Here is an 18,034-nt window from a genome sequence, read left to right on the forward strand (position 1 = left end):
CCTGAATGCCTTGGTACATTCCTCCGTCCATGTAATGTACTTCTTATTTCCCTTGAGTGCTTTGAAGAAAGGAGCACATCTGTCTGTGGCCTTAGAGATGAATCTGGTTAAGGCTGCCACCTTGCCAGTAAGACTTTGGATGTCTTTTGAAGTTACTGGCTCTTTCATGTCGAGGATTGCTTTGATCTTTTCGGGGTTAGCTTCAATGCCTCGTTGGCTAATCATGAAGCCTAAGAATTTGCCAGAGCCCACGCAGAAGGCACATTTGTTGGGGTTCAACCTCATTCGATACCTCTTTAGAATGGTGAAAGTTTCAGATAGGTTGGTGATGTGTTGGTCAGCATGTTTGCTCTTGACTAGCATATCATTAACGTAAACTTCCATGCTCTTCCCAATCTGTTCGGCGAACATTGAATTGACCAGTCTCTGATAAGTTGCTCCTGCATTCTTTAGTCCGAAAGGTATGACTTTGTAGCAATATAGTCCCCTGTCAGTAGTGAAGGTTGTGTGTTCTTGGTCTGAGGGGTTCATGAGGATTTGGTTGTATCCTGAATAAGCGTCCATGAAGCTCAAGAGCTCACACCCTGCCGTAGAGTCTATAAGTCTATCAATGAGAGGAAGGGGGAAACTATCCTTCGGGCATCCTTTGTTTAGGTCGGTGTAGTCGACACACATTCTCCACAAGACCTTTTGAAGCAGGAGACTTTCCTTGGTCGGATTTTTCTTAACAAGGACAACATTTGCTACCCATGTTGGGTAATTGACTTCACGGACGAAGCCTATGTCCTTGAGTTTTTCAACTCCTGCTTTCATCGCCTCGTATCGTTCAACATCATAAGATCTTTGCTTCTGTTTTACTGGTTTAGTCTTGGGATCAATACTCAAGTGGTGGCAGATGATATCGGGAGAGATGCCCGGCATATCTTTATATAACCAAGCGAAGACCTCGACGTTCTCTTGCAAAAATGAGATCAGCGACAACCGAAGGGGTGGTGACAAAGTGGTGCCAATCTTGACCATGCGATCTGGATGGTCTTTGGAGATAGAGACATTCTCTAACTCTTCAGCGGGTTGTGCTTGCTGGGTGAAAGAGTCATCTCGAGGGTCATCGGGTTGACTGTTGCCATCATGAAGATCCGAGTTGGCTTCATCTGGACTGGTCTTTACTACTTGGTTATGTATAGAGATGGTCTCCTTGGGGACAGGCAGGTGTTGCTGCTTAACTGAAGTGTTGTAACATGATCGAGCACTAAGTTGATCTCCCCTGATGTATCCATTGCCGAAAGGGGTTGGAAACTTGATCAACAACATATGTGTGGATACCATGGCCTTGAGATCATTGATGCATGTGCGCCCAAAGATGACATTGTATGCCGTCGGGCAATTGACCACTAGGAAGTTAGTGGTAATAGTGGCTGTGTAGGGGCCTGTACTAATGGTGAGGGGTAAGTGTATACTCCTTAAAGGTTGCACGATATCGCCAGAGAAGCTTATCATAGGAGAAATCGAGCGATCGAGTAAGTGTTCAGCTACATTAAGTGCCTTGAAAGCTTCAGCAAACATGATATTGACCGAAGCACCTATGTCTATCAGGATTCGTTTCACATCAAAATTTGCTATATGAGCCTCCACGATCAGCGGGTCGTTGTGAGGGTAGATGATACCTCTTTCTTCCTCGGGGTAGAACCATATTGGATCCCAGTTAGGCTTTTGATACTTGCCTCCCCTTATGTCTTCCACGTGAAACACTTGATGGCCAGGTCTCAAAGTTCGTTCACTGTTTTTCATGGCCCTATTGGAAGATTCAGACATGGGTGTGCCGCCGCTTATGGAATATATCACATTCACCTGGCGTTGGTTACGGTTATCCCTTGGAGGGTGAAGGAGGAACTGATCAATTTTTCCTTCACGTGTCGAAGCTTCAATATGATCACGGAGGATGATGCACTTCTCGCCATCATGGCCATTATACTCGTGGTAGCAACAAAACATGCCCGTGTTTTTCGTGGACTTGTCATCTGGCTGTCTTGGCTTAGGCTTTGGTATCAGGTGAGCTATACTGGGGTAGATGGCCGCACATGTAGCGTTCAAAGGTGTGTATGTCTCATACCTCGGGGTAGGGCCTGTCTTGACAAGTGATTGGCCCACTGCGTTGACTGCCTGGGGACGGGCGTTATTGTGACGATATCCTGAGTTATCGCGATAGTGTCCCTTATTCTTTTTATTAAAATGAGATTGGTGAGGATGGAAATCTTTCCTTTTGCCCTGGGATTGATATGTCTGCTGACTTGGCGAAGCATTATATGAGGCAGGGGGGTGTGCTGCTACCGTTTGGAAGGTTGAGGTCTTCTCATTCAGTTGGATCTGGCCCCCACTCCCTACTTGCTGATAAGGGGTGACTGTAGGGGGTTTCCCTTGATATGTCCTTACCTCGGCAGAGGCATGGTTGTAAGCTTGTGCCATCACCTCAGAGTAAGTCTTTCAAGTGTTAGCGTTGATCATGTACTTGAAGAAACAGTCACGTAAGCCTATCGTGAAGGCCTTGAGGGCGATCTTGTCATCTGCCTCAGCGCAGTGAGAATACTCATGGCTGAAGCGGCCAACATACTTTCATAATGACTCATCCGGCTTCTGGCGAATAGTGTACAAGTCATCTGCAGAATGCAAGCGATCGGTTTGGAAGATGTGTTGAGAGACAAACAGCTTCCTCAACTCTTCAAATGAGTCTACCGTCTCGGGTGGAAGACGGCAATACCAGTTTAAAGCTCCGCCAGAGAGGGTGGAGGGGAAAAGAAGGCACCGTTCTTCGTCGGTGTGTCTCCGGTATACCATGGTGGACTCAAAGAGGTTAAGGTGTTCAATTGGGTCTTCCTTTCCAGTATAGAGTTGTAAGCCAAGCTTCTGCTTTGTCTTTGCTTGGAGGGGAGTGTTGAGTATCCTTCTTGTAAGGGGGCCAGGCCTGGGTTGGTTCCAGTCAGGTATCTCGGCTTGACGTTCAGCCTTCAACTTGTTTACTTCCTCCAGGAGCTGTAGGACAAGGGGGTCCTGAGTGGAGTCGTGCACCATTGAAGTTTTCTTCCGTAAGTCCCCATCGCCTCTTGTAAGTAGGAAAGTTTGATCAAGATAGCGTGATTTTTCCTTGGACTCGCCACACTGACTCCTAGAGTGAGTATGTCGGAATATTTCCGAGTCCCATGTACCTTCATGTTCTTCTGGGACTTGTTGCCCATTCCCTAGATTGGCTGCTGGCCTGGGTCGTGGAAGAGGACCGAGTCTTTCAGAAACTCTTGGGTCATTGATCTTCGACCTTATGTGGATTAGATTTTCTCGACGTTGCTTTAGGAAGTCTCGACAATCGCGATAGACGGCTTTTAATCCTTCTATTCCCTTTGTGAAGAGGTGTTTTCCTCTACTTTATCTGCTTCGGGTTGAAGCAGCTGGGTTGAGAGAAGTCTCATGTTGATTATCACATTGATGTGTAGCTCGATCCCTATCAGGGATGTCCATGTGGGATATCGGTGACCCTCCGTGTTGGGGGGCATTCAGATGATTGTTGACCTCAACAGGGGCGACGAGCTTGTGTGTTTGAGCATGCCTAGCCTCGTGAAGCATCTCGAAAAGTTTTTCATATTGTTCCTGGAGGACCTCATTCTTCATCGCTATCTTGTTGTTCTGAACCTCTAGCTCATCGACTTTAGCTTGAAGAGTAACTCTATTTCCCTCCTGCTTTCGTTGCTTCATACTAGGTCCAAGGGAGGTGTCATTCTGTGTGCTATGGCTTCTTTCGCTCCCCATGTCGGAGAGAGATGCTTGGCCAAAAGAGAGTGTAAGAGCGGTGGAAACCAGCTTGACAAAGCTGAAGAAAGTGGGAATAAGTGTCATTTCCCACAGACGGTGCCAAATGTTGATGCACAAAATCAGCGAGGACTTTGGTACAACAGAAAGTGTCAGGGTTGTGACCTTCGCTTGGTTGCTTCGATCACTAGTGAAGATAAGTACGTAAATGAATAGAAACGGAGAAGCAAACACAAGATGTTCGTGGTTCACCCAGATTGGCTACGTCCACGGAGTAGAGGAGTTCTCATTGATTGTGAAGGGTTTACACAAATACATAGGTTCAAGCTCTCCTTTTGTGAGTTCTAGTGAATAGTTTAGTACAAAATGACATTAGAGATTATTGTGGGAGAATGATCCCTATTTATAGAAAATGACATTAACACGTGTCGTGTTGTGATTGGCTTCTGATGTTGACACGTATCACCCTGTGATTGGCTTTTGATGTCGACACGTGTTGCATTGTGATTGGCCTCCTAGTTGAAGGGAAGCTCTTCTGGGTCCTTGACGGTATAACGTTGACCGGTGCTCAGTAGTTTCGGGATTGGTCAAGTATGGTACAAACAATTCTTGTAGATAGGCTTGCTCTTGTGGCTACTTGAATTATTTTGCCGAATCAATACGCATTTCTTAAGGGCATGCATATTTCAGATTGCATTTTGTTGGCCTCAGAGTGTGTTAATTTATTGGACAATAAGTGTTTTGGGGGTAATGTCATTATTAAGTTTGATATTGCTAAAGCTTTTAATACTCTCAATTGGGACTCTTTAGATCGGCTGCTTAGAGCTTTTGGTTTCCATGACACTTTTGTTCAATGGGTTCGTGTAATCCTTTCCTCCGCCCGGCTATCTATATTATTCAATGGTTCACCTGTTGGATTTTTCAAATGTAATAGGGGTGTTCGTCAGGGGGATCCTCTATCCCCTATCTTTTTTTGTCTTGCTGAAGAGGTTTTTAGTCGAGGTCTAGTGGATCTTGTAAATTCTAGAAAGGTTAAACCCATTTCTTCCCCTCGGGGAGTGACCGCTCCTTCTCATATTCTCTATGCGGATGACATAATGGTTTTTTGTAGAGGTGACAAGCGCAGCCTTTTGAACCTTATGCATTTTATTGAAGAATATGGTGTGAATTATGTGCGTCGTTTGCGTATTTTATCCTGGCTCAATGTCTCTGAAGGTAAGCTTCCATTTACTTATTTGGGGGCTCCTATTTTTAAAGGCAAACCTAAGAGGGCATATTTTCAAGCGTTAGCAAATAGAATACGTTCTTGTCGTTCTCAATCGCAAGGTCACTCTCTCTCAATGGCTGGTCGAGTTACTTTGGTCAAATCAGTTGTGGTAAGCATGTTGTCTCATACTTTCTCGATTTATTTTTGGCCACCTATGGTATTAAATCAGGTTCGTAGTTGGACTCGAAATTTCATTTGGATGAGATGTGCTGATTCTTATGGATTTTCTTTTGTGGCATGGAAAAAATGTTATGTTCCTTTAAATGAAGGAGGTCTTGGCATTCATAATTTTTAAGCTTTAAATAGGGCATTTTTATTGAAAAAGTTTTGGGATATTTTGGTTACATCATTTATGGCTTCACGGTTTTTTCAAGGTCGGTTTTTTAATTGTCTTGGACAGCCGTTTTCTACATACAAAAGTGTGATAGAAGCATATTTATGCGACTTAGTTAGCTTGTTTTCTTGCATTTATGTTATTAGTTCATAGTTATTTTAGTATTGTAAACTATTTTCGTGTGTTTGTAGGTCCAAATGGCTAAAGTGGCAAGAAAGTGCATTTTGGAGCCTTTTAGAGCAGTTTTGGGCTTGGAATGGATAACACATGCATGGAGCAAGATGGATGGACTAATTTGAAGACCAAAAGAGGCTAGGATTATGTTGAAGTTATGAAGAAATTAATTCAAGAAAAGGAAGTAAAGGATGCAAACAAGAAAAAAGGAATGTTAGCCAAAGTTACCTTATTTGGTCCTAACCTTTCCTAATCCTTCACCACCTAATTTCCAGCTGCAAGGAGGATCTCTAATTATTTTAGGGCACTTAAATAAATGTTTTAGAAGACCTAATCCCAGTAAAAGAAGGTGCCGCACCAAATTTGCAAGGGATCCTTCCTTGCCGTGCAAGGGAGCACATTCCCTTTCCTATTTTCCTTGCCATAGAGCACATTCCCTTTTCCCCCTTTTTGCCACATATCCCTTTCCCTTTCCCCTTTGATTTTGAATTTAATTACCTTTTTCCTTGAGGATTTGGTGTACAAATCCTTCTCCAAATTTAATTAAGCCATGCCTTTCCCATCCCTATAAATTTAAGCCCTTGCCGCACCATTCTAGACATCCATCAACACATCCCATTCTAAATTCACATCCTTTCATACAATACACCATCCAAACCTTCACCAACACCTTGTGCCGCAGCCAAGAAGAACAAGGAGGACCCTTGGACGTGCTTGCCATTCAAAGTTGGATTGCTGGAACATTCTTAGGTGCAATCCATCTTTTTGTTTTCAATGTTTAAGTTTAATTATCTTTGTTTTTTGAACATGAGGAGCTAAACTCATTTTAGCTAGGGGAAAATTCAAAGCCATGAACATATTTGCAATATGAATTGATTACTTCCAGTTGTGATTATATAAATCGTGAATACAATTTACTTAACTGTTTGATTCAGAACTTATTCTTGTTTGTGGATTAAGGATGCATACTTAGTTTGCATGCATGAATTTGATGCTAGAATATAAGGGAGTTTCACCTAATAGTTATGAACTTATATTCATAAGTAGTGGAGGTTGCTAGTCACAATCTTGTTAAGTAGATTCCTGGTAGGAGTATCATGCTCATCATAGTTACGAATGCTTTGTCGATGCTTATGATTTTCATAAAGCTTAATGTCTTCGATTGTATCTCTATTATGCTTCATGTAGGGGACTATTGAAGAATAATTTGGTTGCCGATGCGTTGTCCATCCAATTCAATGACTTAAGGAAAATCTGAAGGTTAATTAGTGTTGTTCATGGTTAATCTGGGCCGTTAAGGTTCATGGTTTATTGGAAAAGCAACTGGAAATCGATTTGTGTGCAAGTGTGTCATATGTGGAGAATGACCCTCTAGCTAGCCAATCACCCATACTTTTCCCCCAAATTCATGCTAAACTTGTCTAAGTCTTTAATTTACTTGTCTTTACTTTAAATTCGTCAAAAACCCAATTGCCTTTACTTTACTGTGTCAAATTAGTTAGAATCTGTCCAATTTGTGTTTTAAAGTGTTTTTAAGTGTTTTGAGTCAACTTAAAATCAATTTTCATCCAAATCACCTTCTATTGTCTATTTTGAGTCTATTTGATAGTATTGTGTTGTTCTGAGTCTTTTTAGTTTGTTTTGAGTTTTTTTAGTCTAGTTAAGTGTTTTCAGCCTAGTTTTATGTTTTTAAGGCAGTTTTAAGTAGATTAGCAATCCCTCTTAATCCCCGGCCTAGAACGATCCCTACTTACATCTTTACTACAATTGTCAATAAGAGGGTTTAATTTGAGTGCTAGTTTTTATCACATCAGAGTGTAAACACAAATTTTCCTGCGATGAATAAGACAAGAACATGTATACAAAATAATATTTTGTATTAATAATTTGGGGTTACAATCTCTTTATAGTTTGATCCTCTGATTCGATCTCTGTAAGATGTAGATTTGTGGATATTTTGTTGATCCAAGGGTCGTCGAGGCGTGATCTTGGATGAACGGTTGGAAGTTTCTTCAAAGGCCTTAGGGGCTTAATCTTGAAGGTTGAGGGAAGTTTCTTCAAAGGGGCATTTGGGGCTTGATCTTGAAGGTTGATGGATGAATGGATCTTTAAGGGCTTTTGGGCTTGATCTTGAAGAATGGGAACGAACGGATTTTCAAGGGCTTTTGGGCTTGATCTTGAAGAGTGGATGTGTAGATTTGTTGATGTTGTTGATCCAAATGGCCGCTGAGGCTTGATCTTAGGATGAACGGATGATGAACGATGAACACTTTCTTCAAGGGCTGTCGGAGCTTGATCTTGAAATGGTGGAAGTTCTTTAAAGGTCGTTGGGGCTTGATCTTGAAAGAGAATTTGACGAAGAACGAAGAAAGCTTTCTTGATCTTTGGGGATTTGCTTGGGAGCTTCACATGGTAGATGATCTTTGGCTTTGGTAGTGGATGAATCGACACTTATTTTGTTGCGCTTGTTGACTTTCCACAGCTTTGATCTTGAACTGGGTAGGAGGATTTTCTGGTTTCCTCCAATTGTTGACTTTCCACAGGCTTATTCTTGAACTGGGTTGGGGGTTTCTTCTGCTAGACTTGCACCAAATGTCTGAATTTACTCATTTTATCTAGAGCTGAATTTGATTCAAGGGTGGTAGACACTGGAACTTTAATCGAACTCGTGATTTCTTCAAGGGCCATCGAGGTTTGATCTTGAATTTAAATGGGACCACGAGCGGTTTCATTTGGCAAGTGAGATTCGACTTTGTTGGAGATGAATCAGCACGTGCAGTTGTTGCATTTGTTGATTATCCACAAGCTTGATGTTTCGTTGTTATTCATCTTATCTGTTCTCTAGGCAAATGTGGATGAGTACTCGAGAGTGATGCTAGGTAAACAATCAGGGAAGGGACTCCAGGCAGTTGGTTCCTAACTGGAAGCTCGATTCCAAGTCTTGACTGATTGCTTTCCTTCTCATTGTCCTGCAGGTAAGAACAAGGACAAAGAAAAAGGGGAGGGACAAAGCATGATATAAGGTACTTTTGCTTTTGAACAAGTAACGGTGATTTGACGGCGAGGCTTTGCTCTTTGGAGACGGTACCATCGAAAGGTTGTTGAAGCTCTTGAGCTCTTCGATTAGAGCAACAATACTGGGCTTGGATTTAACTTAGACTCCTCCGTCTGGATTATGCAGTCCTGCAGGGAAGAGCGTCGTGCTTATAGTGATTTGTTCCAAATCATCGTGCCGCATTCTTTTCTGCTTGTTTCTTTTGCATAGCAGAAATGGTGGGCAACCTTTTGCATTTAAATGGTCCTCCAGAGCATCACTTCTCGGCAACTCATCCATGCTTGGCAGCAACAGTTGAAGACGAGCACTCGAGAGCAATGCTAGTTATGTAACTAGGCAAAGGTTCCGGGTAATCAATTCCATACCGAAAGTTTTATTTCGGGTTATGACTGATTACTTTCTTTCTCCTTGTCTTGCAGGGAAGAGCAAAGGCAAAGGAAAAGATAGGGGAAAAGCATGATATGAGATACTTTTGCTTTTCAAGAAGTAGCGAATGAATTAACACATGTATTTGTTGCGCTTGTCTCCACATGCTTCAATGCATCATTTTCACTTGCCTCATATGTTCTCTAGGCATCTAGTATCTTCTTTGGAAGTTCATCAACATTTGAAGATGAGTACTTAAGAGCAGTGCTAGGTAAGCAATCAAGGAAGGGGTTCCAGGCAATCGGTTCCAAATTGGAAGGTTGATTCCAAGTGTCGACTGATTGCTCTCTTGCTTTTGACAGGGAGAAAGCATGCTATGACATACTCTTATTTTCGACCCTGGTGATATGAGATACTTTTACTCTGGTGTGGCTTGGTTGAAGAGGTGTTTTCAGGGAGGAAGAAAACTGAATATGTTGAGAGGTTTGGTTGCAAATGTATTCTTAGAAAGGAAGAAGAGCTAGGCGTGTTGGATGTGTGCCTTGCCATGAAGGATGAAGGTCAACATATATAGGGATTTCCCAATAATAGGTAGTAGTGCAGAGTGGCCTTGTTACGCACGCTTGTCGGTGACAGCATTGTAGTTAGAATAGTCAACTTTACATGTTTTCAACTTTGTCAGAGATCTTTGACAAAGTTGCCCATGCCATCCAAAAAGCTGAGATTGCGTCTGAAAAGTGTTGACGGACTTTATGTAGGAACGGCTTTTGAAATTCGAAGAGTGGTTTCCCTTCAATTTTTGAACTGGTGGCTGTGTTGCCTCTCTTTTTATAGAGGTATCGATTGTATTCAAAATGCACACTTTGAAGATTGCCTGCCTGTGAAAATTGCCTTTGCTGTATTTCTGAGATTTTACTCTATCCAACCCTTTTCTCTCCTCATTGTTCGAAATTGCTTACCCATCTAACATTTGCTTAGATTTGAGTTTTCGGAGTGATACAGATGAGCCATGTCAGGATAATATATGGCGCCCGTCTTTCTTATCTTTTAATGGCCCTCTTATAGTTAGAGACTATGTGGTGAGGGATGCAAGAACGGCTACATTAGTAGCTAGGAACTTCCTCACTGCTAGAGATAATAGGCTACTTTCAAGGCGGTCCGATGAGTTGGTTGTTCAAGAGTCTTTGGCTCTCAATGTTCAGTGTGCGGGGCCTGTGTCCAATATAGGCCAACGCTTACTTGCTCGAGCTCGACAAGTTGAATCATTGACAGCTGAGGTGGAAAATTTTAAACAAGAGATCAGATAGCTCAAGCGTGAGAATAGAGATTTGCACATGATTGCAGATAATTATTCGACGAGCATGAAGAGGAAGCTTGATCAGCTGCAGGACTCCGAAGTCGGATTCAAAGTAACTATCAGAAGTTTGTGGCTATATTCCAGAGGAACTTTTTGCCTTCGCCATCTGTAGTTCGACTAAGTATTGAGGTGCCACATGGTCAATCTTTAGTGCCTCCTTCTTTTAGGGTTTTACCGGGCTTCACATGAGTGCTCCCTCTTTTTTTCTTTCTTTCCCTTTTTTATTTTTTTATTATTTTTTTAATTTTTAATTTTTTACTTTTTATATATTTCTAATTTCTCGGAGATATCAATAGACATGATTTATTTCGTTCAATGTATTGTGCTAAATATAAATAAAACATATATCTCACTAAGATGTATTACTTTCCTTTTATATATATACATATATATATATATATATATATAATTACTTTTTAGACAGTGCCTGTCGCACCATCCTCCCCCTACTTTCTACTTTTCAATTATTTTGTCGCCACCACCCCTTTTCTTTTTCCTTATTGACTTGCTAATAGTAGCATGCACTTGTGAGGGGCTTGGAGATGGCAAGACTGAGTTCCTCGGTGGACTTCCTCGCTGTACTGCATTCTCCGTGTGCGGACCATTTTCATTTGCTTCTCTGGAGACCATTATTTGCACAGTCACCACACCAATAGTTTTTTATATGATATATATATATATATGTGTACTTCTGTGTGTGTGCTGCATGGGATGAAGGACGGCCACCTGCAGTAGGAGAGGAGAAGCTTGCAGAGGGCATGGCAGCTTGGGCAATGAGGAATGCCACAACAGCTTAAGATAGTGCAGAGCAACAGAGGCAAGTAGATGTGAGTTGAAAAACTTTGGTTTTGTTAATCACATTCAAGGGTAGCATCCATGGTGGAGGTGCAGAAGCAGCTGGAGCTTGAGGGGTTGTAAGGCGTCGAGCTTCACGACCAACTAGTCGTTTGATAGTGGTCATTGTAGCTCTCCGCTGATTTTGATCATGGTAGCCAGAATGACGAGCTCGAGGTGGGCAGCAATGCAGTGGATCTTGAGGTAGTGCAAAGCATCGAGCTTCACGACCAGCTAGTCGTTTGACAGCGATCACTGAAGTTCTTCATTGACTTTGATCATGGTGGCCAAAGTGACGAGCTTGAGGTTGTTGGCAGCGTCGAGTTTCACAACCGGCTAGTCGTTTGACAGCGGTCGCTGAAGTTCTTCGCTGACTTTGATCATGGTGGGCACAGTGACGAGCTCGAGGTTGTTGGCAGCGTGAGGAGACAGATGAAGAAACCCTTCCTCTTGTTATGCCATAGAAAATGAACCTCCGAAATATGAAGCTCCACCACTACCACTACTGAGCACAGCCACTGACCACAACCACTGCATACTAGTTGCATTGCCTGCTGTCGCGGAGGAAGGGATCACCAGTTTCTGATTGTTCCTTAGCAGCTAGGCCTTGATCTCTGACATAGCAATCCTACAAATCCTATGATTTCAACATTTTACACTTGGCAACAAGAGAAATTAGACCAGTATTGAAGACATTGGAGCACTAAATTAAGCTCAACTTTTTCCGAGCTTAGGGAATCCACGTCCGAGTACTTGTTCGAGAACGAAGTCAGAGATGATGACGATGAGACGTTGATGATGAGGATGTTGATTTGATGCGGACGGAGATAATCAGGTGGTACTGATGTCTTCGACGCCGCCTCCCCAACTTTAAGCATACTGAGCAGCGAGCAGTCTGCGACTGCATTCAACAATAGCGATGGAGAAGAAGATGGCCGTGGAGATTGTGGATGCAAATTTTCTCCTCCTCGATCTTGGATGATTTTGCACCTACAAAACAACTAGCACCTTAGGTCAAGGCCAAAAGCCTCACGCGCCCACAATGACTGTGGGGGGCTTTGGCCGAAGAACCTCCAATGCCAAAGTTAGAATTTTAGAGAGAAAGAATGTTTAGAGTATTTAGGATTTTTTGCAAGAGGATTGGAATGAGTATTTGGGGGAAATAGGAGCCTATTTATAGGGCTAGGTTGGTCCACTTTAGAGAGGAAGTGGTCGACCAACACTAGGTTTTTTGGTTTAAATTTTTGGTTTAATTAGCTAATTTATTGGCTAATTAAATATGAAGGAAATAAATGAGGGGTCATAGAGTTAATTATCTAATTTAATTTGGGCAATAATGTGGGGAAAATAAGAAAGGTAAGGAGCAAGGGAGATGGTTGGCCATTGCCTAACTTTGGGATTGAATGGGATATATTTTGTGGTTAATTGGATGATTTAATTAGCAATTAATATATTAATTGGGTATAAATATATTAATTGGCTAATTATCATAATAAAAGAAATGTTTTTGGAGGTTATGGAATGAGGATGGATGAGACAAATTTGAACTTGTTACCTATTTTGGGTACTCCTGATTTGGTTGATGGATGATTCTCCACTGCTCGCGTGTAGGAGACCCGGTATGCCTCGAGGGTAAATTTGTCATCTTCACCAAAAAATCCATGTGTCGCCTTATGATTATTTTTGGCTCCACAAATGCCCCCACGCCTAGTTGATCTTCAAGCATTCGATCTTTTAAGCTATGTGGCCTTCTCGCACTTGAGAGCATACCCAGATGGGTGTCGGGGAATTAGTTTACCCTCCCGCACTGGAGAGTAATTAGTTTACCCTCTCACGCTGGAGAGCAATTAATTTACCCTCTTGCGCTAAAGAACAATTAGTTTATCCTCTTGCATTAGAGAGCAGACACTTTTGGGTGTCGGGAAATTGGTTTACCCTCTCGCATTGGAGAGCAATTAGTTTATCCTCTCACGTTGGAGAGCAATTAGTTTACCCTCTCACACTGGAGAGCAATTAGTTTACCCTCTCGCACTAGAGAGCAGACCCTTTTGGGTGTCGGGGAATTGGTTTACCCTATCGCACTGGAAAGCAATTAGTTTATCCTCTTACACTGGAGAGCGAACCCGTATGGGTTTTTAGCAGTCGTTATGGACAGCAGTTGAGCCATGCTTGTAAATAACTTCTTGAATCTTCATTGAGAATAAAGAAATAAATCAATTGTGCTGGAAGGCAGAAACTGCATAACAAACTAGATAATCTTTAGCTTGTGAAGCCTTGTTCGTCGAGCTGCTTGAGACTTTAAACTTATTTGGAAAAAACCTAAACGAGGTTTAGGGGGTGATGGAGACTTCCCTTGCTTGTGTAGGTCGTTTCGTTGACTTGTCAAGATACTCGTCGCATCGGCCCTCATTTGTCAGCTTTTCAAGATACTGCTTCCACTTCAGGTAACCGTTGGTAGTGTGGCCTGGTCCTTGATGGAATGCGCAATACTTTGTATGATCCAGCCTGGTAAGATAACCTTTCATGGGTGGTGGCAGTTCGAACCAAGGTTCGTTTTTTAGCTTGCGAAGAATTTGGCCGATTGGAACTGTGAATTCGGTGAATGTTTCAGACGCTAAGTCTTCTCTGGTTGGGGAACGTTCCATGTGCTTCTTTTCTGACTCGTTTTTGTTAGACTGCTTGGCCTCGTCCCATAGTGCATGTTTTTTTGCCAAAGCATACAAAGCTGCTAGGGTCAGTTTTTCTCCCATGATCAGTTTTCTGAATAAAGGATGTTCAGTGGGAAGTCCATTTCTAAATGCTGTCGTTGCTATGTCTTCGTTGCAACTAACAATCTTGGCTTTCTCCGCTTTGAATCTCTTGACATAGTCACGAATTGTCTCCCAAGGGTCTTTTACGATGCTGAAGAGATGGTCAAATGTTCTTTTGATTGAGTGGTTAGACGAATACTCCTTAGTGAAAACAAAAGAAAGTTCATTAAAACTCCCGATCGACTGCGGCGGCAGAGTTTGAAACCAGTCTTGCGCCTCACCTTCTAGAGTTGTAGCAAAAATTTTGCACATAAGCGCATCGTTATTCCTGTAGAGGATCATGGTACTGCGGTAGTGCTTGAGATGTTGATTTGGATCTTCATCTCCTTTGTATAGAATGAAGTGAGGCATAGTGAACCCGTGAGGTGGATCTGCCCGCTCGATCTCATTCGTGAATGATGACATGTTTATGTTGGTCATGTCTCGTCGAAGCGCAACGTCAGCAGCCTCGTTATGTTGGAAATTATGAATCGTTCGGTTATGAGTCTCTCAACTTCTTCTTGAATATGTTTTTGCTGGGGCAGTGAAACTTTCTGCTACCTCCAATCATGACCTAAGGGTCTAGGTCACTTTTCCCTATGCTCGACTCGTCCATGTTGTGGCTGCGGTGCATATCACATGGACCTGGCAGGCGAACGGGCCGTTCATAAGCTGCTGGTTGAACTTGAGTCGGATTGAGTAACTGCTTATCTCCATTTACCGTGCTACCTACTCCGATGTGAGGTGGAGAATGCTTATTGTGAGCCTAGTTATGAATGAACATTTCGCCTGGAAGGTTGTCCATGTTGATAATCGTAGTGTGACCTCAACAGTGAACGCACGCTCGTCCGTGGGCTTAATTGAGAATGCATGCTCCTCCGCACGTTAAGACGAGAGTATACGCTATCCCAATGACTCAAGTGGAAGCGTAAACTGCCAGAAAGCTTGAAACATGGCTGGTTAAGGGGCTGTTTGCCGGGATATTGGTGGAGAGGTTCGTTTGCCCTTGTCCTACTTGGGACAACTCGTCCGAGGTACGTTGGATCTCGGTGCGTTGCAAGAGTTGATTCACCAAGGTTGTCTATTGTGCAAGGCACTCGTCAACTCTATGACTTGTCGAGACAAGTGTTGTTCATCATTTGGATTGGAAGAGCTTGGAAGGAATGTGCCTTCTTGAGCAGTGGAAGTGTGGTAAACTCCAGGTGCAAGATTTCAATTGGGAAATGTCAAATCCGTGGAGAAATATGGTGAAAATGCCCCCGGCTCGATGGTTGCTCCGAATAGTTGAGATAATCTCGGGCCAACTTGAGCTGCTTGGGAAACCATGGAAGGCAGGGCTGCAGAAGCAGGCTGGATTACGGGAGCAGGTAGGGTCGCGGGAGTAGGCAGTGTCATGGGAGCAGGCTGCTCAATGCGTGGTGCATGCGAATGTGAGGCTTGGGCTCGTGCAAGCTTGGATGGCATGGCTTGGGCCATGGTGGAACCTTGTAGTGGTGGTGCCACTCTGCTTACGACCGCATTTTGCCTTATGGATCTCCATGATCCCATTTCTTGAGTATTAGAATTTTCACTTGTGGAATTTTCTAAATTTCTAGCCATTATATTTTTCTTATATGTTTTATCATAGAACCTTTGCAAGTAAAAAATTCTAATAATAAGACCGTATGAAAAATATTCAAAATGGACTAGAAAATAGAGAAAAAACCTTTTTATGCGAGAGTCTTCTACGAGTATGGATTTCAACTCTCAATGAAAGCACCAATTTGTGGATGCAAATTTTCTCCTCCTCAATCTTGGACGATTTTGCACCTACAAAACAACTAGCACCTTAGGTTAAGGCCAAAAGCCTCACGCACCCTTGATGAATGTGGGGGGCTTTGGCCGAAGAACCTCTAATGCCAAAGTTAGAATTTTAGAGAGAAAGAATGTTTAGAGTATTTAGGATTTTTTGCAACAGGATTGGAATGAGTATTTGGTGAAAATATGATCCTATTTATAGGGCTAGGTTGGCCCACTTTAGAGAGGAAGTGGCCGGCCAACACTACGTTTTTTGGGTTAAATTTTTGGTTTAATTAGCCAATTTATTGGCTAATTAAATATGAAAGAAATAAATGGGGGGTTATAGAGTTAATTATCTAATTTAATTTGGGCAATAAAGTGGGGAAAATAAGAAAGTAAGGAGCATAGAAGATGGCCGGCCATTGCCTAGCTTTGGGATTGAAGGAGATATATTTTGTGGTTAATTCAATGATTTAATTAGCAATTAATATATTAATTAGGTAAAAATATATTAATTGACTAAGTATCATAATAAAAGAAATGTTTTGGGAGGTTTTTGGAATGATGATGGATGACATAAATTTGAACTTGTTACCTATTTTAGGTACTCCTGATTTGGCTGATGGATGATTCTCCACTACTTGCGTGTAGGAGATCCGGTATGCCTCGAGGGTAAATTTGTCATCTTCACCAAAAAAATCCATGTGTCACCTTGTGATTATTTTTTGCTCCGCAGAGATAGCATGAACTGTTGAGCAAGAGGAGATGGATTTCTTCGCTGGTCGAGAGTGAATATTGATCCAAGCATGCGAGGCGAGGTCGTAGGAATCGTTTGTGTAAACACGGAAATTCCTGCGATGAACAAGACAAGAACACGTGTACAAAATAATATTTGTATTGATGATTTAGGGGTTACAATCTCTTCTACAAATTTAGCCTCTGATTCTATCTTTGCAATGGGTGGATTTGATGTTGTTGGTCCAAAGGGTCGTCGGGGCTTGATCTTGGGATAAACAGTTGTGCAGATTTGTCGACGTCGTGGATCAAAGGGTCGTCGGGGCTTCATCTAGGGATGAACGAATGATGAACGATGGACACTTTCTTCAAGGGTCGTCGGGGCTTGATCTTGGGATAAACAGTTGTGCAGATTTGTCGACGTCGTGGATCAAAGGGCTGTCGGGGCTTCATCTAGGGATGAACGAATGATGAACGATGGACACTTTCTTCAAGGGCCGTCGGGGCTTGATCTTGAATCAGCGGAAGTTCTTCAAGGGCCGTTGGGGCTTGATTTTGAATGAGGATTTGACGAAGAATGAAGAGAGCTATCTTGATCCTTCGGGATTTGCTTGGGAGCTTTTGAGTTTCAAAGCTTCAAGGTTGTGGTATGAGGTGAATTGGTTATGAATTGGTGTCCCAAAATGAATGCCTTGGCCTTCTATTTATAGAATTCCAAAACTTAATTTTTTGGATTTAAATAATTAGATGAAATAAATCATTTCTGCCAGGTGTTGACACGTGTCCTGTTTGATGACTTTTCCGATTTATTTCGATTTTTCGTTTAGTCACATGCTATGTGTAAAATTTATGTGACACATAAACATTGAAATTTTAATTATTGATCAACATTTATTTTACCGAAATTTCGATGTCTACAAATGCCCCCACTTCAAGGCGCGTCGTATACATGTGCTTGTCACTTGTAGAAGATGCGTTTTGAAGTCCCTTACTGCAGATGTTGATCCAAGGACCGTTGAGGCTTGATCTTGAACTGGGTTGGTGATTTCTTCAAGGGCCGTTGGGGCTTGATCTTGAACTTTGTTTGAAATTTCTTCAAAGACCGTTGAGGCTTGATCTTGAAGGTTGAAATTAGACCACAAGGAGCTTCATGTGGTAAATGATCTTTTGCTTTGGTAATGGGTGAATCGGCACGTATTTTGTTGCGCTTATTGACTTTCCACAGCTTTGATCTTGAACTGGTTCGGAGGATTTTCTGGTTTCCTCCAATTGTTGACTTTCCACAGGCTTATTCTTGAACTGGGTTGGAGGATTTTCTGGTTTCCTCCAATTGTTGACTTTCCACAGCTTATTCTTGAACTGGGTTGGAGGGTTTTCTGGTTTCCCCCAAGGGACTTTCCACAGACTTAATCTTGAGCTGGATTTGATTCAAGGGTGATGGACACTTGATCTTGAATCGGACTTGTAATTTCTTTAAAGGCTGTCAAGGCTTGATCTCGAACTTAAACATGACCACGAGCAGTTTCAGGACATGCCTGCTTTGAAAGAT

The 18,034-nt window shown here is 42.3% G+C and overlaps 1 protein-coding gene across 1 annotated transcript; it reads right to left on the minus strand.

The window, feature by feature from the left end:
• Nucleotides 1–13,512: 13,512 nt before the first annotated feature.
• LOC126595411 (uncharacterized) lies at nucleotides 13,513–14,412 on the minus strand. Its single transcript, XM_050261717.1, has one exon. The coding sequence runs from the start codon at nucleotides 14,410–14,412 to the stop codon at nucleotides 13,513–13,515; it is 900 nt and encodes a 299-aa protein (XP_050117674.1).
• Nucleotides 14,413–18,034: the final 3,622 nt, after the last annotated feature.

Source organism: Malus sylvestris, chromosome 13, assembly GCF_916048215.2.
Source record: "Malus sylvestris chromosome 13, drMalSylv7.2, whole genome shotgun sequence".
Lineage (NCBI taxonomy): Eukaryota > Viridiplantae > Streptophyta > Magnoliopsida > Rosales > Rosaceae > Malus > Malus sylvestris.